The sequence below is a fragment of the Anabrus simplex genome, chromosome 5, assembly GCF_040414725.1.
Source record: "Anabrus simplex isolate iqAnaSimp1 chromosome 5, ASM4041472v1, whole genome shotgun sequence".
Lineage (NCBI taxonomy): Eukaryota > Metazoa > Arthropoda > Insecta > Orthoptera > Tettigoniidae > Anabrus > Anabrus simplex.
In genome coordinates, this window is record NC_090269.1 from 280,587,385 (window position 1) to 280,610,306 (window position 22,922).

The window sequence follows — 22,922 nt, forward strand, 5'->3', positions numbered from 1 at the left end:
ACATGGTGAATAGACTGAGACAGTTTTCATCTAATTCCTCCAACTGCTAAATCTACCCACATTATTCCCTCATCTACATGCCTAACAGAAACTACAGGGTCTCTCTTATAAACCCAGACCGAGCACATGGTGTTTGTAATCTGCGCTACAGCTGCTGACACAGCTTAACTTAAATTGCACGTGGCTGTTCTGCTTTAAGCGTGTATACAATCTTATATGAAATCCTACCTTATAAAAGATGCTGGAAGTGTCATCCTTCATAATGAGGGACTTTATAAATACCATTAGGATTTTCTGCACACCTATAGCAAGAGTTATGACTGTTGGCACAACAATTAAGGTGAAATCAGGCTTCATCCAAAAAGACTGCAATCTGAGGGTTAAATAAACAAACTTTCAATGATGCAAGATACCACTTACACCTCACTCTTGTGGCTGGATCAGCAGGTTTTAAACAATGCACCTGTGTAAACCTGTACAGTTTGATGTGTAACAGCTTTGTAGCTCTGTGTGCAGAAGAAACCAAAAACCCCTACTTGTTGTGCTAATTTTGTGAGTGATTTATTTGGTTACCATTCAAGATTTGCACCAATGTCATCTAGCTTTTCTTCTGTTAAAACTGTTTGTGTGTGCACATGTTTCTTTTTTGAGCACTGAGCCAGTAGTTTCAAATTTATTTACAGTTACGTGAATCTGTGCTCATGAAAGTGGCCCTTCACCAGGAAATTGCTGAACAAATGCATTGCATACTCGTCGAGCCGACTTGTACTTAAAATAACTTTTACATATGCAAATACGGTGTTGCAATGATAACTGTCTCACCATGTTAACATCTGAGATTTAGACTGGCTATTGATGCTAGGTCAAACATGTGCATACTCCTTGCAAGGTCAAGAACTATGCGCGCCTGACATACAGCTGCTTAGGTCTAGGTAAGTAAAAACGCTGCTGGACAGTCTGGGTTTATAAGAGAGACCCTGTATTTTGGGTACAATAGTATTCCTGATGAACAATCCTACATCACATTCTGCATTTCTCTTTTTAACATCCGTCAAGAATATAATCTCCTATATCTTCCTCTTTTCTCCCTGTGCCCAAATATCATTAACTCCTAACACATCCAGATGTATCCTCTTTGATGAGTCAGCCAGGTCTTTCTTTCTTCCATAAGGGCTATTAATATTGATAGCCTCCCATCAAATTCCATTTCATTCGACAAGTTGTTTCCAAAATAAATATATTATTCCAAACAATTTGAAATGGTTAGCTCAAGCTGAAGTGACACATGGAAAGTTAATAATGACATAGAAAACAAAACTCCATAGAAACTGTGATACAAATAAATAGGATGATGATGATGTCTGTTGTTTAAAGGGCCTAATATCTAGATCATCGACCTTAAAAATAGGAAATTCCCCCATAACAGGTAGAGTTAGTGTAGCGGATTCATTTGCAGATTATTTTACTGAAGTTGATGTGAAGTTAAGCAGTTCCACAGAAACTACAGGTAACACACACCGTAACATTAATTCAGTGCCCTCTAACGACAAATCCTCATTTCTTCAACCAGTGTCAGAAAGTGAAATAATAAGCAAATTTAGTTCAGTTGATTATGAATTGAGTACAAACTTCAGTACCATTACAGACAAAAGTACAAGGATTTCTAAAGAATCTGCTTATAACTATATGTTCTTTGAAGGGGTTGCTTGCAATTATTTTTTCATTATTGTTGAATTAGAAAGTGTGACTGGGGAAGGTATTTTCAATACATTATTAGCTGCTCTTGAAAAGTATAAAATTATTATTTTGCTAAAAAACCATCTTGTAGGTATTACCAAGGATGGTGCATCAACAATACTTGTACCGTACAAAAGCATAGTTGCTTTGCTCCATAAACAATTACATAAGGATGCTTTCTATGAACCACAAATTAGAACTAGCTGTAAATGGTGTTATGCATGATGTGGCAGATATGTACCATGTATAGTTTTTTTCTTTTCAAATTCCTTATATTCTGTGTTTCTTTCAAAGTCCTAAAAATTAGACTGCTACAGTATATTTCACAAGAACTTAACTCTCTACTGTTAAATTTAGGCCACATTTTTTATATACATTGGGTTGCTTCATCATTTATTGCTGTTTATGCTCTTCTTAATAGCCATAGTTCTCTTGTCCATCTTTTTGGAAAGTTCAGTCATGATGGTTCCTGATCAAATCACAATTTGAAGACAGGTAATATTTCCCACAAAGTCGTTGCTTGTATGCGTAATGGAATTAGTTGTACTTTATAAGACCCTAGAAATTCTGAAAGTATTATTATTCTTTATGCAAAATGGGAATTATTCTGTTCTTAGAGCAAAAGAAGAAATTGATGGGGCTATAAAAACTCTTCAAACTTTGAAAACAAATGACTTTCCACATATTAAGATGATACTACAAGAATTGCAGAAGAAACACATATTAAAATGAGACACAATTAAAGAACCATCAAAACTCAAAAAGTCTGATTTTGTAAATTTGTCTTCTCTGAAATATGGTTATTGGTGCACAAAATATACATGTTAAGAAAGTAAATAGGTAAGTAATAGGCATTTATACAAGAAAATAGTGCACATTCAGTTGCTTTTTGCTGACCCACTAAGACCATCCCTCCCCTAGTGGTAAAAGCACAAATCACACACTGAGTATAATTGTTATATACATTTTTTAATACCAGTTAGTATTACATTGTCATGAATACCTTATGGAAATTGAGGAGGATAAGTAATCATTTATTATGAAATTCTCCTGTGTTAGTATGGTATATTAGGCTTTCTTTATACTTTCTGGGATTTATTTATTTATTTATCTTCCCCCCCGCTCCTCCAATGTGGGATACGGTATTTTGGTTTGTAGGTGGTTAATTTTCTCACAACTGTTTAGTCAGAAATGGGAATAGAGGTGATGAGCAATATGATCATCTGCCAACTGGTAATGGAAAGATCACGTATTGTATATTTTTATTTGTTTTCATATAGACTTCTTACAACAATATTTTGTTAAGTTGAATGAAAAGTATGTCAGATATTGCAAACATAGTTAGATACTAGGAACAGGCATTTATTTTTATGATTCAACAATGTGTCGTAAGTGCACTTAAGGAATGGGGTTGAAGCAGTATATAAAAAATAAAGAATTGTAAATACAAAGGTAGATTATCATTTTACACTTGAACTTTATTGTAATACATAGTGCGAATGATATATATAATAGCATAAGTAATTTTATTTCGATTTTACCGATGTGATGTTTATTCGATATACTTCCTAGTTCGTAATACGATGACTTAACAATCTCTGTATTTCTTAAGCTGTTATTTAAAACAAGCTCTCTTCATTTTCGTAGAGATCACTGTGCTGCATTAGACATCATCACTTTTTCCACCACTTGGCCAGAATTCAATATGCTCTCACTTTATGAAGCTGGAAATACTGTACATTATTATTCTTTGTGAAATATTTTATTGCATATCAGCACTAATATATTCTTACCATACTTACTCTCTGAAAAGTATATATTTATTTATTAGTTTGTTTACTTTTTCTTTTGTTCAGGGTAGAAATTGATTGCTATTGTGTTAACTAATCTGATTAGTTATATTTTGCTAGTTATTCACCACCCAGCCTTGGAGATAACTAACTTACTAAATGAGATCCCACTTTGTTTAATAGTTGTTGTGGAATAAGCATCAGTTCACTGGAGATGTGTTGTTTGTGTTAAATGCAGTTTTAAACATGTTATTTATCACAATATATTCAATTTCTACTCTGCTCATTTAAAAAAAATATAAATATTTGGGATAATGAAATGGTTCAATAAAATCTAAAGAAATCTTTCCTCTAGCCATGAAAACAACTTTATTGTTTGAATACCCCTATAAATATATGTTATATTGATTTCTTTAGCTGGTATTCTTTGATTCTTTCAGTAGGTGTTATGCTGTGTGAGAAGAGAATTTCATATACCAATGGAAATTCCAAATCGTGGTAACATTGAATTTTATTCCACTGAAAATCAGAGGATTACAAACATTAAGACCACTTCTTTTCGACTACAACTTGTCCAAAGGAGTTTAAAGTAAATTATTATAATTCTGTAATTTTCAGTGGAATATGGTTAAGAATTGTACATCTTTACACACAGTGGCATTGTTGTTTTAAACTCTTTTCCCCCTTCCTATCCTAAGCAGAGCATATTTAGATGCCCTCAGTGGTGGTGGTGTGCCTTGTTTCTTGGACAAGATAAACTTGGCTTCCGGGCACTGTGCTTGTAGTAACAAAGGTGCGGTGCTTAGCGCGGATTAAGGACAGATTGCTTTCAGCAACATCAGCACGGTCCTCTGCTGCCTCCAGTTCACGCTGGAAGCGGCGCACACGAGTGACGCTCTGTTGGGACATTCCCTCCTGAAAAGAATAGAGTAAATATCCAAATGAATGACTGAATTTTTGTAACACTTTTAAGCACTTACTAAAATTTTAGTTCATATATGAGAATCGTCTTAACAATGGATAGGCTATAACCAGGAATAATGGGAAATAGGATAAGAAACTGTATATGTATCTTTGAGACTGGTCCCTTTGGAGTTCATATTGAAAATAGATCCACTTTTCATGAAGTATCCACACTAAAACTGGCTTGAGTTTCTGGAGTACATACCGTCTCTTGCAGCTGCCTCTTGTACAGATTGATCTTCTGAACTGCCTTGTCCAGGGACTCTTGCAGCAGAGAAATATTCTTCTGGTCTTCTTCCTGTTGGATGAGCACTTCCTTGACTGTGCGTTCCTTCTTGCGCAAGATCTTGAGGGTTTCAGCATGGCGGCGCTTCTCCTCATCAAGCTCCAACTCAATATCACGCACCTATTATGAAAAACAACTGATTTAAGTTTGACATTATTTGGGAAGTTATATACATACACACTTGTATGAAATTAAGTGTGGCTAAGGTAAACGATAGAAGATTTATGATTTTCATGTTTGTAAGTGGGGGAGACTGAAGGAATGTACTGGAAATTAAATTTAGCAGACAGTCAGCTAAGGTTAATATGATGGCAAGTATAATTGGCAATCCTATGCATTTTAGAGAAAAGTGGAGTGGTGTATATGGGTACAGAAACAGATACCAGGAATCATTAATGAACGAGGCGAGTGCATTTGTGAGGATTTACAGAAGGCAGAAGTATTTAGTTAACAGTATACAAAGATAGTTGGATATAAAAATAATGTCCAGGTAGAGGAAGTGACTAACACTAGCAAAGTACTGAAATTTATCTGTGATAAGATTTATTTAGAAAAGGGTACAGACGTTGGAAATTAGAAAAGCAGCTGGAATAGATAAGCTCTCTGGAGATATACTAAAGGCAATGGGTTGGGATATAGTGGCATATCTGGAGTTCTAATGTGATTACTGTTTGCATGGAAGAGATGCCAAATGATTGGAGAATTGCTGTAATAGCCCTATGGTACAAAGGAAAGCATCATAAACATAAAGCAGATTTTGGCAGCTGTGTATGACATGTGCAAAACTAATGAGGAAATTGAAAATCCCTTTCCTAATTTTTCAGTTTGAATTTACTAGGTCTGTTACTGGTACTTAAATTCTATTTTAAAGAATGGACATTGATTTGAATTTATAGAGAGCCATTATACTTACTGAGCTCAATCATTAATAAGGAAATAAAGTAAGAAAGTGATACTATACTTGGAGGACTGACAGCCATAGTGGACAAGCGCCATTTAAAGAATAGAGAAAAGTAACCATGCCAAAATGAGCCCAGCCTATGAGAAGCCAGACTCTGCCTGTCACAAGACAGGTTAAAGGGTGAGTGAGAGAATGGGGTCACCTTTTAAAAAAACTGTGGTCCAGCTGGCCTGTTGGTAGTATTTTGTAAGGACCCCTTGCCAAGGTTACAGTGATGAAGTCTGTAACAGCAGCTTTGGTGGAGAAGATCTTTGGAGCAGCACAGTTGGTGGATAAGACATTCAAGTACTCAGTCTGCTGCCTTATAGATGAAGTAAGGGACTATTAAAGGAAGTTCACCCTGACAGAAAAACCTTCAGCTCTGATAGGCCTAGTAAGCCAACAGAAGAGGAAAAAGAGGGATTGCTTTCGACAATAACAGAACAAGACTTGGATTGTGAGGAGGCTTGTTCATTCTCACACCTCGCCTGCTGGAGTGGAGAATTGATGGCGATGATGAGAAAAAGGTATGATTAAATTTTATTAACTCTCCTAATATTCAGAAAGTTATATCAGATAATCAGTAAGTCATCAAGCATAGTAAACCTTTACTACATTTCTGCTCCCCCGTCTTTCTTTTGTTAAATAACTCTTGATATGATGTGGATTTTTTCCTTTTTCTAGAGTTTTCTGACTTTGCTTAATCAACTCTGAGTGAAAAACTGATTGTGATACCAGCATTCTTGAGCAAAATTTAACTTACCCTAGCTTCCAACTTGCTGATAATGCGCTTGCCTCCAACAATGGCATTAGCCTCAACCTCTTCTAGGCGGACAGACAGATTCTTCACTTCAATCTCCAAAGATTTCTTGATGGCCTCAATCTTGACAATACGCTCCTGTTCCTCATGCAGGATCTCCACGGTGTGCTTCAGCTCTGCCTGCACTCTATGGTAGCGCTCATCAGACACCTAAACCAATGTACAAGTAGTCAGTGTTCAAAATTTATAAATTATCCTGTTTTTTTTATAATGATTTCTTCTTCCAAATAATAAATCTTGGCTTTGTAATAATTATGTAAGATATACAAGTTAAGGAGATTTTTTTAGGGGTATGGAGTTCTATTAGTAAAAAATTAGTGTGGTATAGTATTTGCAAGAAGGAGCAAAAATTAACCTATGAGAATATTCCCCCATGACCATTTGATCAGTAATTTCTTATAGTTGTGAAACCTATTGTTTCTAGTCTATAGTGTATTAACATATTCAAATTATTTAGTTTCCTAAGAATGAAAAGACCAACCACCAACAGTCATTTTGGAGCAGGTGGTTCAAAAAGTTTCAATTCATTTTTGAGGTGAAAACTTTGCTCAGCACTAGAGTAACCACATTCCAGAAGGTCCAAAACAGGACATCTGTTCGCCAAAACATTTTTTCTTGTGGTACCATGAAAACAACTGAAGTTATTTTGATTTTTTAATATTGCAATTGCATAAAAACTACTAAAAGTGACATTTAGTTATGACTTAGATTGGTCAACATTTTATTAACTTTTCTGCATTCTTCATACAATTTTAAAATTTTACTCACCAACAATAAATTAATCACTTAATCCACCTTAGTACTATAAATTTAAAATCAGTATTATTTTTCTCAATAGCCAGGAACTCTGTTAAATTAAAATTGGTGTGATGAATTAATAATATGCTCTGTCTTTGTAAGTCATAACTGAAAAAGTAATCGTGATATCTGGTAAAGAAGTGAAAAAAGTGGAGTTTCACTCTTCCCAACTAGTTTACAGATATACTTAATATTGCCATCTGCTATCAAATTGCTGTAATATTATATGTATATTTTACATTTGAAAAAATGTTTGGAAAATGGAAAAAGATGGGACGAGCAGACGACTTAAAACATTGGGACTGTCCCTGCGAAAACAGGATGTATGGTCACCCTGCTCAACACATGTCTCCAAGATAATCCTGTTACTAGTGCATTATGTGCAATATAAATGAGATGGCCTAAGACATTAGATATTGAAAGTGCAGATTTCTTCCCTTTGTATAAAATGTTAAAACTCAAGGTTACTAGTTTTACTAATTACAGAAGTGCTTTGTCCACTTACCTTCAGTTCCCGTGTTACTTCATCATAATCGGCAGCAAGGGTGGAGAGTTCCTGCTCAATCTTAACCTTAGCAGAAGAAATGTTCACATTGATGGTAGTCAGTTCATTGATGCGTGTAACTGAATCCTCATACTGCTGTTCAACAGTACGCTTGGCACGCAAAGCCTGAAATACAAGGAAGACAGTTCAACTTCAGTCCAACAGTTTCCTTAGATATAACAATGTTGCTAAAGTAGAAATATGTGATATCCCACTGTCAGAGCCAAAGAAATTCAAATTTAGAAGTCTGTCATTAAAGAAAGATACTACATTGCTCAAAAAGTAAATTTGGTCACGTCTTTAGATATTCCTATGTTGTACAAATGCATAATGGGATGGGGACTGAACTATTATAGCAATACAATGTCCTGTTTACATAACAGAGGGCTCTACTCTTACTCAGATGCTGGGGAAAGTGTCAGTGTCAGTTGAAAGATACATGTGCCTAAATTCAAAGTGTGTGCAAAGGTTAGTATGTATGAGGAGTATAATTTTTACAAGTCACGGCCAATCTTGCAGACAGAGGTAGACAACAGGAAAATTTTTTCATCAATCAGTCACCATTGATCAGTATTTAGAGCCATTGCTCACATGGCACATTCTTTATCAGTTGTCTACCTAATCCTTTCTTAAATGATTTCAAAGAAGTTGGAAGTTTACTGAGGATTTCCCTTGGTAAATCAGTTCATTCCCTAATTCCTCTTTCTATAAGTGAATATTTGCCCCCAATTTGTCCTTTTGAAATCCAGCTTTGTCTTCATATTCTGATCTTTCCTAGGTTTAAAAACGTACTTCAAGCTTATTCACCTTCTAATGTCATTCAACGCCATCTCTCCGCTGACAGCTCAGAACATACTGCTTACTTTTTACAAAAAAACTTGAGTTTATTATCCACCTAATCAATACAGTTTACTTTCAGACAGTACTAGTTTTGACCGTATGTAGTGGTCATCCTCAGTCATTAATCATAAAATTAGAATTAGGACATAGTGATGTCATAAACGAAAGGAGGGGGCGAGGTTAAACCTCCTGAGTTAAGGCTACAAATACAAACACATAAAAGAACACTAGTGTACACATTAAAGTCAACACATTAGATATTTGATAATTGGTCAAGTGGATTTGAATAAAAAGTAGAAGGTTAAAAGATCAATGACACTTAAAATGATTTCAAAACTGCACTTGTGTCAAAGAAATGATGTCATAAAAAACTATGTCTATTAGAAGTCCTGTCACAGATTGTAATTTTTATGAATAAATAAAGAATATATTCTGATTCTCTATTATATTTACCTAAAATTTGTAGCTCATATCCCTTGGATGTTTTCTACATTGAGTTGCTTGCCTGAAGTGCTAGAACTGTGCATTTTTTCTATCCTATCAAAAACCTCAAATAGGTCAATAGCATTGCAGTCCATTTGGCCTCCCGATTCTAAAATATCGGCTACATCTTGTGGGAAATCCTCCAAGTTGATCCTCACTGGGAAACCTTTCCTAAACCTGAACTGCCTTCTATCAAGCTGATTACCTTTTTCACAAACTTGTCCAATATAACTTTTTTTTTGGGTTAATATCTGAAGCCATATCTTTTCAGTTTCAGTTATAAAATAATCAGAAAAAAAAAAAGTCATTCTCAAAGCTTAATATGCAACACATGTCGAGCTGACTGGCCTGTAATTATCCACTTTATATTTATCATCCTATCCTTTTGTGTACTGGGGCTACTATAGCAACTCTCCATTCATTTGGTATAGCTCCTTCATGAAAACAGTAATCAAATAAGTACTTAAGATATGGTACTATGTCTCAACCCAATGGCTTTAGTATATCGCCAGAAATCTTATCAATTCCAGCGCTTGCCCCCCACCCCCAGAATTCTAAAAAGGTTGATGTTCAATTGTTTGATATCATACCAGTTTATTTCATAAACTGAACTTACTGGCAGTTGGCAGTCATCTAACATCTGTTATAACCAGAAATTTCTGTAAACAATTTAATGTTGCTGACGTTATATTGGTTTTTATATTCAAGAAAAATATTAATAATGTCATACAATAGGCTACTAATGGAAACATTGCTTCAGTTTCCAATATAGTTACGCCTATCCTAGTTTTAGGTATGATTCCATTACACTAATCATCATCATCATCATCATCATCATCATCATCATCATCATGGATGGCAACTACCTACTTTTGCCACCCCTCGTACGGTGCCTTAGAAATTTGCCCTCGGGAATGACCATAAAGGAAAGCATGTTCTGGAGATATTTTTATACATTACCACACCTCTAGCGAAGCTCAACCCTAAACTAATGTCGTGTTTGCTGACTGGTAAGACATTAGTCCGTTAAGTTGTGCTTATTACAAATCGGATTATTTATTGCGCTCTCGCCTAATTTTACGCCGTTTCATCTTACCACAATCTTTGTTAGTGCTGCAAAATTCTGCATATTGTTGTTTTTAAGGCGTGCAATAATATGGTGGCTAATTTCTTGTGAACAAAGTGACGACTGCTATAATAGAACAGCAGCCTACCATTGTTGTTGTACAGTAAGTTCTTAACATGTAGTGTTAAATCATTTACAGTGGAATTATTGTATAATAGTTCATTGATTCTGGGATGTTTGTATTGCTATAAAAGCGGCTATTATAGTGAGAAGTGAGTTAGTCATTTTTATCTATTTTACTTAGCGGTTATAAATTATTGCTAATAAAATCAAACGATTTAGCAACTTTTATGCATTAGGAATGGATATAAGACACTTTTTCAAAAAGGCTAAATTTAGTAACTTAAGTGAAGGGGCTGGAATTTCTGAGGAAATAAGTGCATCAAGTGACTGTGTTGAACAGAACAAAGAGTGCAGTGTTCACAAACTGGAATCTTCACAAGATATAGAACAATGCTGTGATAAAGTGGAACTTTAAGAGGGGATTACTAACAAAGTGTTTCTGAAAGATGAAAGTGACAGAAAATTCATTGGCATGTTCTTAATGCAGGAAAATATATGTGACACTCTTAAGTATGAATTATTGTTAAAACCATGGATCCCACAAGTAATCTACAATTTTAAAGGTGATTTGCAAGCAGAAACCAGCCACGCTTTCAGACACCAGCATTATTCTACGTGGCTATGCTATTCTCATGAACTGGAGGGCACTTTATGACGAACGTTTGTTCTGTTTAAGCCGAACGTTAAAAGAGATCTTCAAGGTTCATTCATTACAAAACCTTTCACAAAATATAAGGACTTCAATGCCAGTGCCAAAGACCATATAAAATCAAATTGACATAGAGAATCATCAGAAAAGGCAAAAAACTTTGTGGACATCTATGAAGGAAGGCAACCCACGGTAGCTGATCATATCAATAGCAGTCTCCACCATCAGACTGAATAAAATAGAAAGAAGCTGGAACCATTTTTGTCAACTATAATTTTCTGTGGCACACATGATATCTCACTTCGAGGGAAAATGTCAGACAGCGGAATTTTCCATGATTTATTGGAATTCCACCTGGAGGCGGGAGATGCTCTACTACAAGAACACCTCTCAAATTCTGCAAAAAATGCCAAGTACACTTCTCATGGAATTCAAAATGAAATGATAAGATTTTGTGAACAGGAATTACGAAAGATACAGGTTACGGTAGCAAATTCGTGCAATGTTTTCTCTGTTATTGCTGATGAGACAGCTGACATATCTGGAACTGAGCAGCTGTCTATTGGAATTTGGTTCATCAAGAATACATCTAGTGATGATTTGAAAGTATGTGAAGAATTCCTTGGGTTTCAGCCTTTGGAAGAAATGAATGCCAAGTCAATCGCAAATTCAATTTTGAATTTTTTAACAAGCTCTGGTCTGGATTTAATCAAACTATTTGGTCAAGGATACGATGGTTGTGCTACTATGGCAGGACGTGAAGGTGGAGTAGCAAAATTAATACAAGATAGGTACCGGTATCAAAAGGCTATTTTCTATCACTGTGCTAGTCATAAAACTAACCTGGTAATAAACGACCTCAATGAACTCTCTGCTGTGAATAATGTAGCAGGTACCATCAAGGAAATAATTAATTTTTTTTCATGAAAGTCCACACCAAACAAAGCTTTAAACGTTCAAGTATTCATGATTACCTACATTATAATCTTCAAAAACTGTTAATTTAGCAGTATTTTTTAACATACCTTCTGTGCAATATTTTAGATGTTATAGTACAACATTTTATGAGATCATTGTCCAACATTTTACTCTATAGTTCATAAGATTAGAAAGATCACGTATCCATTAATTTTAAGATTGATATAGGCTGATGATGCCCATAAAAAAGGAGAGAAACATGTACCTATGACTTTTATGTATTATGTATAAATTTTAACCACATGAAATAGTGGATGTATTGTATTGTATTGAAAAGGTGGATCTATAAATATTATAATAATCCCATCGCTGCCATAAGACCTATCTGTGTCAGTGCGACGTAAAATGAAAAGCAAAAAAAAAAATCCAGGAGACTGGCATGGGCACAACCCCAGGACAGGATCATTCTGTGCATCTGAAAGCTCTCTGAAAGTTTTCTGAAACTACAGCATGAGCAGCAGGTAGATCTACAGCAGGCTTCTGGAGTACGAGGTAGAAGTCAAACAGTCAGAAACAGGCTTCATGATGCCAATATAAGATCCTGACAACCTGTTCAAGTACCTGCACTGGACAGATGGCATTGTGGCAGGAGAATGCAATTTGCTAGAGATCACCTTCACTGTTAACTAAGACACTGGTGTCCTGTGGTGTTCTTAGATGAATCCCATTTCACTTTATGTCGTTCAGATAGTTGTCTGTGATTCTGGAGAATTTCACTTGAGCTGTACAGTTTACTACTACTTATGGAGGTGGATCTATTATGGTGTAGGCAGGCATAAGTCTTGACACAAAAAGAGATCTATTCAGTTGCAGTGCATCCATAACTGCTTGATGGTATATTGATGAGATCTTAGTGCCACATGAGATTTCTTACATGAAGCAACTTGGAGAAAACACAGTATTCATGCATGATATTAGACTGCATGTTGCGAACATTGTTCAGAGATTTCTGCAAAAGTACCATATGCAACCAATAGAAGTCTTCACTTGAATCTGATCGAACAAGTCTGGGACCATCTGGAACAATGCATCCGAGGGAGAAATCCACCACTTCAATCACTACGAGCCCTTGAAGATGCTCCTTTGGAAGAGTGGGGATGTTGGCCTCAAATGAATGTGCAGCACCTTGTCAGAAGCATGAGAAGGCATTGTAAAGCTGTTATCTATGCGATAAGTGGCAATACTCATTATAAGAACACTTATTATAGTAATTGCAATGTAGCCATTTTGGTGTATGACCAGGGACCACTTTGTTTATGACGCATTGTGCAATGGCATTGCGTATTGAGTATCCAATTCTTAATTGTTGCAAAGAAGGTTTGTTTCCATTGCATGTCTTTTTTCATTTTGACATGTAGCTTATGTGTATGAACATATAAAGAAGTGACCAAATTTATTTTCTAAGCAGTGTATTAATACTTACATACTACATATAAATAGGAAAATGATTAAAATCTTACCGACTCATAATTGCCCCGGACTTCTTCTATCTCTGCACTCAGTGACTGGAGCTTGCGCTGAGCAATGCCGTACTGATCCAATGTGACAGCAAGTTGGCGTTGAGTTTCGTCATAGTGGGCCTGAAGCTCCTGTAAAGCAATATGGAACATTGTTAACCAAGCACTTATGAAAGTAGACTTGTTCTGTTATTAATTGTGATCATAATAAATCAGGTGACCAGTCAGGTCAGGATTATCCTGCTACCACATGTGACAGTAGACAGTATGACCTACGACTGCCTGGCCGAGGGTCAGGTGGCCATTACCAAACCTGACAACCAGAAGGGGGACCAACAGCTATGGGCAGAGGATTTCCCCTTTTGGAGGCCAGATGCAGCCTTTGTGCAGGAAATGGCACATAAATTCATCAGAAGTTGGCGCTCAATGGCTATGAAGGCAGAAGAAGGAACCTTGTAAACACCTCAATGGTGGAGTAGGCAGAGGAACTGTGAACCACAAACTGCTACCTTGCAGATAGGGAGAGGACCCCAAAGGCTAAGAGAAGATACCCTGACAGAAAACAGGCTGGTATAACAGCTAAGAGGGCAGGCCCCTCGTGATGCTAGCTTTCATAGGGCTGATAACCCATGTGGAGCAAAATTAACTATTCAGAGAAACACGAGAGTAGCCGGACGGATATCAAGGAAATAACCTGGCGCAAAACGGTATATGAGAATTGGTACTTGGAATGTGACCTCGCTGTCAGAGAAGGAGGTAGAAATAGTTGAAGAAATGGAGAAGCGCAAGCTTGCCATACTTGGAGTCAGCAAAACCAAGAGAAAAGGTAATGGCCATCATTATGTCCAAAGCAGTGGAAAACACAGTGACAGAATGGGAACCTATTAACTCCAGACTTATCACAGTGGATGTGGAACTAGAAGAAAGTATTATGCTAGTGCAGGTCTATGCCCCCACTGAAGATATGCAAGAAGTAGATAAGGAGCAATTCTATGCTCAAATGCAAAAAGCTATAGACAAAGCCAGGGAAAGAAGTAGACATGTTATTGTGATGGGGGATTGGAATACTAGGATTGGAAATAGGTTATGTCGAGGACATGGATGTATGGGCCAACATGGAACAGAACGTACCATCAACACCAATGGTGAAAGAATGTTGGAATTCTGTATTGATAACGAGCTAAGGATTGGCAACACCTTTTTCCCCCATAAAAGTATCCATAAAACTTTTGAGGCAGTAGGCTGAGGAGCAAAGAGTTACATTGGCTACTTTTATTATACCAAGAACATGACTTATGTAGCACTAGATGTAAGGGTCTTCTGCAGTGCAGAAATGAGTACAGAACATCAGCTTCTGGCTACACCCACACCCTCTCATCTTCAATTCGAGAAACTAAGAATTTCTGCATTCAGAGAGGAAGAAGTAAGGCAGAATTATGTTCAGAAGTTGGGGGGAAAACTTCAGCAAACAGAAAGAGAAGAACCCGAGAGAGGCTGGAACTTAGAAGAGAGATGGAGGGAATTTATGACGAATATTATCAAAGTAGCAGAAGAGATCTGTGGGAAATACAATAAACACGTGAAGGAAACAAACAAAATGGTGGACTGAGGAAGTCAAGGAAGGTGTAAGGAGGAAAAAGGAAGCATGAAGGAGTACATGAGAACAAGAAGGGTAGAGGACTGGGAGGAATTATGTTGAAGCACGTAATGAGGCTAAGCGACAAGTACAAGAGGTAAAAGAAAGGAACTGGCAGAAATTTGGTGAGGAAATGGAATCAGAATACAGAAATAATTAGAAGAAGTTTTGTAAGATCTCTCCAAGGTAAAATTGGAAAGAGAATCAGAAACATTAAAGACAGGAACCAGAAGATCCAAACAAGGCCACGGGACGTTCTTGATACGTGGAGCACTTATTATGAGGACGTGTTCCGTGCAGACCAGAATTCACAAGATGACTCTGGTAATGGACAGAAGGAGAACTAGGAGAAGGGAAGATTACTGAAATGAAGGTGGGCAAGGCAGCTGGTTGGGATGGAATTTCACTGGAATTGATGAAGTATGGAGGAGAGGCTGTGGTGAAATGGATGACAAGGATATGCCAACTAGCATGGAGCATTCAGAAGATTCCAAAGGATTGGGAGAAGAATGTTATTGTTCAGATCCATAAGAAGGGCAGCAAACTAACGAGCAATTTGTCTTTCCAGCGTGGCGGGAAAGATATACTCTTGCATATTGGAGAGGAGGCTGAGACAAGAAGTAGAGGAAAATTTGAAGAAGAACAGTATGCTCTCAGGCCAAATCGATCAACCCACAACCATATATACACACTAAGAACTGTTACAGAGAAACGACTTAGTCGTGGGAAAGATGTTCTAGCTGCATTTGTCGACCTAAAGGCCGCATTTGACTCGGTCGCCAGGGAACAGCGGTGGGCAGCATTTGAAGAGGAAAAGGTAACCAATACTCTCTTATGCCAGATTAGGAGCATGTACAATAGAGTCCAAGGATTGGTGAGAATAGCTGGTAAATGCTCTAGGGAATTTGAAATGGCAAAGGGAGTAAAGCAGGGTGACAGCTTGAGCCCTTTTCTCTTTGTGATCTTCATAAACCAAGTCATTAAGCAGTGTAAAAGAAGAACTAAAAGAATTGGCAACTGGAACACGAGACCAATATATGTCCAATCCTTGATCTATGCAGATGACATTCTGATTTTGGCTGGGAAAGAGGAGGATCTCCAACAAGCTCTTACTGAATGGGCTTATGCCTTCCAGGACCGTGGGATGGAAGTGAATGCGAGCAAAACCAAGGTCATGCAGTTCACCAAAGGAGAAAAAGTACAGCTTCAGATCAAGTGAAACAATGAGGATACTGAGCAAGTGGAACAAATTGAGTACCTGGGCACCATCTTCAGAGAGGATAGAAAATTAGAGGCAGAAATAAACAGCAGAATTAGAAAAGCTAATCAAGTTTACTATGGTATAAACAACACAATCATAGGGAAGAAAGAAATTATTAGAAACACAAAAATGTGGGTATATCATGCCATGTACCTGCCAACCCTGCTGTATGGTGCAGAGAGTTGAACAGTGCATAAAAAACTGGAGAGTCATTTGGTCGCCACTGAGATGAGATGTTTGTGGAAAGTTGCCGGGAAAACTCGAAGAGACCATATTAGAAACACCACAGTGAGAGATGAGCTTCAGCAGGAGCCAAAAATGGATGTCATTGAGAGGAGAGGATTGGGCTGGATTGGTCACCTAAGAAAGAATGGAAGATGAAAGGAAAGCGAAGCAGGTGTGGCGAGCCAGACCAACAGGAAGAAGAACACGAGGAAGGCTACAGATTGAATGGGAGGAGTACATCTTGGGACTGATCAGGAAGTGAGGGAAGACCCTGGGTGATGTTTAGAGAATGGCACACGGCAGAAGAAACTTTAATAACTGGCTGAAATGCTCCAACGCCTAATGGCACAAAGGGAAAGAAGAAGAAGAGAAGAATAAATGAGGTAGCTATGTGGTAGCCTATATGCTGTGTAGTGGTATACTTGTATTCAGAAAATAATAGGTTCAAATCCCACTGTGGGCAAGTATGAATATGTTATTACAGGTTTCTATTTATCTATTTATCACACCAAGTAAATGCTAAGGTTGTATCTTAATTAAGGCCATATCAACTACCTTTCCAGTACTGTTGCTCAAAACCCATTTGTGCTAGTGCAGTATTATAAAAAATCCTTTTATTAATTAACTAATTTACTTATTTATTTATTTATTTATTTATTCTTCCTTATTAAAAATCTAGTTCCTATGTGGTATCTCATCTCAGTGGCGACCAAATGATTCTCCAGTTTTTTATACACTGTCCAACTCTCTGCAGCATACAGCAGGGTTGGCAGGTACACAGCATGATATACCCGCATTTTTGTGTTTCTAATAATTTCTTCCCTATGATTGTGTTGTTTATACCATAGTAAACATGATCAGCTTTTCTAATTCTGTTGTTTATTTCTGCCTCAACATTGGTTGTTGTCTGCACTTGGGTTGGCAGACCATGTACTGTCCTGTTCACTGGGGGCTAAACAGGAAGGAAGTGGCTACCCTACTACAGATAAGTTCGGCTCAGGCTGCCTGACCAGTGGTCTTGTTAGCTGTGTGGTGCTGATGGTGCTACCAATGCCCAAATTCGGATAAGCGACTGAGTTTTACATTTTATTTATCCATTTACTCATTATTAACTGCATAAAATAGGGATATATAAGTACATCGAAACAGAAAGCTAGGAAGGGGGATTGAAACATGTACAGATGGTGATGATGATGATGACATTTACAGGTCATTATGGGTAGAGGAAGCAAAAGAAATGGAAGGACAAGGATAAATGCACTATCTTCATAGATGAGCTCTCTCCTTTCACCACAGGGGCTGATGACCTAGATGTTAGGCCCCTTTAGTCAACAAGAATCATCATCATCCTATCACCAGTTCCTTTAGATCTATTTCTTCTTGGTCCCCAATAAGCTTTCTTCTGCTTCCCAGATCCATCAGTACAATAATAACAGGAATAATAATATTATATAAGATACCGTGAGCCTCCGTGGCTCAGGTGGCAGCGCACTGGCCTCTCACTGCTGAGTTCTGTGGTTCAAATCCCAGTCACTCCATCTAAGATTTGTGCTGGACAAAGCAGAGGTGGAACAGGTTTTTCTCTGGGTACTCCAGTTTTCCCTGTCATCTTTCATTCCAGCAACACACTCCAATATCATCTCATTTCATCTGTCAGTCATTTATCATCGCCCCAGAGGAGTGCGACAGGCTTCGGCAGCTGGCACAATTCCTATCCTCGCCGCTAGATTGGGGCTTCATTGATTCCATTCCTGACCCGGTCAAATGACTGGAAACAGGCTGTGGATTTTCATCCAAGCTACCGTGTGCAGGCATTTTGATTTGACACCATTCAGGCTGCCTGTATGTCAATTTTGATGTTCCATTGTGTTCTACCAGATGACAAAGAAGTTGGAACTCTATTAGGCACTGAATGGCTAAGCTTTAACTAATTTTGTTGGGTAAACACCAGCGTGTCACCAGAGATCATTTATGTGCCTACATCATACAACTTGGAGTGCTGATTTGACTCCTTCATGCCCAACTTTGGTTTTAAGAGATTATTACCACCTTCCAATACTTTTTAATGGCTAATCTATGATTATATAAACTTATCTTTGGACTTTTGATTTAAAATCACCTAACGCTTAATTGTCCATGTCAGTTTTTGTATCGCACACTCTTTAGCTGAAAATGTCCCTCAAATTGGGATAAAACAGGGTACCGGTACCAATTAGATGATAAGCTAAGTTTATGTAATCATAGATTAGCCATTAAAAAGTATTGGAAGGTGGAAATCATCTCCCAAAACCAAAGTTGAGTTTTTTGCCAATACGGAGCCCCACAATGAAATTTATAAATTGTCCTTTGTGCCCTTCAAATATATGAATACTTCTGCTGAGTTTGAAGTCCAGTTTCCCACCAAGGTAGCTATAATTCAAATCCCAGCTAACATATGTGGAAGTTTCAAAATTAAAAGTCATGTCTCTGTGGTTCAGATTCCATATAAAATGGAAGGTTCCATGGAGGGATAATCAGGTAAAACTGCAAGCTTGTTTGCAAACTTTGTCATGGGTGCAAGTTTCCATAATTGCTGAAGGGCCATTCCTTTTCAGTATCAATGTCAGAGGTGTAGGATAAGGAGAAAACTGGGTAAATGCAAGGAAGAGAAAACAAACAAAGAAAAAACAATTTATATAGATGGTAAAAGACAAGGACAAAATACAAATGGGGAAAAAAGGAATCGAATGGATATGTAATGGAAAAAGGACAATGAAATGTATATTCATTGTGTATATTATCCCGTGTTCTAGCTCTGTGATGAGGATGATAGTTGTTCTTTTAAGAGGACAAACATCAGTATCATCAGCTCTGTTCTAGCTTCCTGTTTTTCATATATTGCAATTAGAACTAGCTAAAGTTCCTGAGAAAGCATGGCATGATTCTTTTTTATTAAAACTCCTAATTTTTTTACCATGTCATGACAGTAACTCATATATTTAGATATATACGTACAGTAAGAGACAGAGACTGCTTCTTGATGGTCTTTTGAAGCTCAATGTTGTTCTTGTTAGCCACATCCAGGGACATCTCAAGTTCAGTGATCTGGATCTGAAGCTTCTTCTTGATGCGGGTCACCTCAGTCTTCAGCTTGGTCTCGGCCTCAGCCACACGAGCATTAAGTTGCTCAATCTCAATGCTGGTTTGCTTGCTGCAAGTAAATTATCTTCGTTAAGTGCTTATAACTACCGATCTAGTCATAGACATTTGGAAACAAATTTTTTGAGAGAAAGAGCCTCAAATTGATTATATATCGGTACTCTAATATAATAAATAACTCTACGTAACTAACATTATATTTCAGTTGTGAAATTTTTTTTGTTGATAATCTCATCATGGATCATATCATATAGAGAGTGACTCATAAATTTTCCTGTTATATTGAACGAAAATGAGAATAATTTTTCATAGTTCAGCTCCTTGAAAATATTTCTTACAAATAATTATGAATAAAACACTTCTAAACTAGAATATGTATCCTGTGTCTGGAGAATAGTTGCTGTAGGAATCTTAGTGAGTTAGAGACGTGTCTGGCTTCAGTTCCATTGGGAAATTCTCCATTACACAATTTCCTCCACCTTATTACTAGTGTATGTTACTGCCATTACACATTTGCTCCACCTTAATTACTGGTGTAAGTTACTGCCGCAGACAGGTTTCACTATTTATGAGGAAGTTTTTGATATGTTAATGCAAGGAGAACTAGACAAATTAACATAATCACTTTCAAGAATCACATAGGTTCTAAATGCTGTTAGATATGAATCTCATGCTGAACAGTCAAAGTACTTTATCATAATAAAGACCGTCCATGAATCAACAATCTAGTGCTAAAACGACAAATAAGATGTCTGATACAGGAGATGTGCCATCTGATTTTAGGCAGAATGATATTATACCTATTCGCAAGAAAACAGGTGCTTACAAGTGTGAAAACTACACCACCATTTGTTTAGTACGGTATCTAATGCCTGCAAAATTTTAACACATATCATTTTCAGAAAAATGGAAAGACAAGTTGAAACTGAGTAGGGAGAAGATAAGTTTGGCTTCAGAAGAAACATATGGACATGTGAAGCAATCCTGACTTTATGTCTGATCTTAGAGGACCAAATTAAGAAGTAGAAGTCCACATAAGTGGCATTTGTAAATCTAGAAAAAAGTCTTAAAGGAAGTAGATAAATATTGTTACTTGGGTAGTTAATTAACTAACGATGGCAGAAGTAAGGAGGATATAAAATTCAGACTAGCACAAGCAAGGAAAACCTTCCTTAAGAGAAGAAATTTGCTCATTTCAAACACTGAAGTAGGAATTAGAAAAAAATGTTTTTGAAGACCTTCATGTGGAACGTGGCATTGTATGGAAGTGAAACATGGACGATAACTAGCTTAGAAAGGAAGTGTATAGAAGCTTTTGAGATGTGGCATTACAAAAGAATGCTGAAGGTGAGATGGGTAGATCGAATAATGAATGAAGAGATACTAAATCGAATTGAGGAGAGGAGATTGATTTGGCTAAATTTGACCAGAAAAAGAGATAGAATGATAGGGTGCATCTTAAGACACCCAGGACTTGTTCATTTGGTTTTTAAGGGAAGTGTAGGTGGTAATAACAATAGGAGTAGACCAAGGTATGAAAATGACAAGCAGATTAGAACAGATGTAAGATGTAGTACTTATGTAAAAATGAAAAGATTAACAGAAATTCATGGAAATGGAAGACTCCCTAGACCTCACAAATCTAGCACTGACAGTTTCAGGAGAGAACAAGAATTGATCTTGGGAGAACAGATGGAAAACCTAAAATGGAACTACATCTCTAGAAGGGTTGAGCTCCCAGAACATTTAGCCTCGTGTGTCATAACAGTGTTATTGTCAGGGATTCAGTTAGTATACTGCAGAACTGTTTATGTCAGAGTTGATGATGCAGAGAGCTCACTTCTACCAATATTCATTTAGTGGAACCAAGTATATATTGTCAATTTCCAGTTATAATCTTATTACAGTAACCTGAGAAATATTCTACTCAGTTACAATTACAAATTATGTTTTCACCAAGTAATCAGTAAAATTACAATTACTTCACAGAATGCCAGTTTTTAGGACATTCCTGTCATTTTTTTCACATGGGATGGAAGGATACCAAAGTTTGTAAGGAAAAAAACCAACTTAATTTTGTGAATTTTTCAACATAGAAACAATACATGGCTATCATCACTAATGAGGGGAGGTAGGAATTTGTTCGTAAAACTGTGTACACAGACCCATCTCACATTCTAAACAAGCTTGCAGAAGAATTTGTTTGTTTATCGCTTGGTTTGTCCGTTGTAATCTTGGAAGATGGGGAGTTGCAACACCCAGTCAGTTACCTCAGCTAGTAACTGATGTGTGCATTGCAGTATTTTCATATGAATACAGCAAACATAAACAAAACCGTTAACACTTAGAATGTCTTAAATATCATAACATCCATGTTAAGAAGGCAAGATGATTACACTTTTGCAATATTTTTGGCGGATCTAATTATTCAGAAACATGACAAATCATTTGATTGCTCAACTGCAATAACATTGGATAGGATAGTGGTCAAAGAAGAAGACTTTGTAGATGATACAGTGATTAGTAGTTTTAAAGAGTGTAGTGATAGTGTCAGATGTGGAAACAGTACAGTTCACAGAGAAGCTAGCAATGCTAGTGAATATGAACCGTCCCCAGAAAAGAAGTCCAATACTGTTAACATTTTAGTTAAATTTACGTAAGAATATTTGAACATGTTTATAATGATTATCTTACACCTCCACGTAAAGTGATGACCTACAGCACCTTATTGAAGAGACAGTCATCTCAGAAAAACAAATCAAACATCGAAGTAATATTTAATTACATAACACAAAAATGATGTAGTGAACATCATTTTCAAAGAAACAAGGCAGTTAAAGAACTGGCAATTAAAGAAAGCATTCTATTCTAATTTGGCATGATAAGACCCTAGGGAAAATATGCCCATTACTGGTCCCTAAAATTTTGGGAAATGTTAAAAGCAAGAGTAATTGGGCACACAAGTTGTAAATCTTATGCAAATATCATAACTTGCCTCAAGAAAGAATACAGAATGTGCCATAGACACATCACTACTTTCATGACCACCTGAGATGTACAAGAAGACAAAGATATTTGCTAGTGTAGGGCCAGTTTTGTTGAAGAAGTATACCAAAAAACCACAAGTTTTTAAATGCAGGTACACTGCATTATCGTACATTAATATGACTTTAATTACGAACTAACTT

General features: G+C 36.9%; 1 protein-coding gene across 1 annotated transcript in view; it reads right to left on the reverse strand.

The window, feature by feature from the left end:
* Positions 1 to 3,194: 3,194 nt before the first annotated feature.
* Positions 3,195 to 22,922, reverse strand: part of LOC136873988 (paramyosin, long form) — a 107,601-nt gene continuing 87,873 nt past the window's right edge. Inside the window, exons 13-18 of the mRNA XM_067147412.2 lie at positions 19,591 to 19,786; positions 13,478 to 13,606; positions 7,840 to 8,004; positions 6,480 to 6,686; positions 4,696 to 4,896; positions 3,195 to 4,442 (exon numbers count right to left, since the gene is read on the reverse strand). Of these exons, the coding sequence (XP_067003513.1) occupies positions 4,236 to 4,442; positions 4,696 to 4,896; positions 6,480 to 6,686; positions 7,840 to 8,004; positions 13,478 to 13,606; positions 19,591 to 19,786 (1,105 nt within the window). The 3' untranslated portion in view covers positions 3,195 to 4,235. The remainder of the gene's footprint in view (positions 4,443 to 4,695; positions 4,897 to 6,479; positions 6,687 to 7,839; positions 8,005 to 13,477; positions 13,607 to 19,590; positions 19,787 to 22,922) is intronic.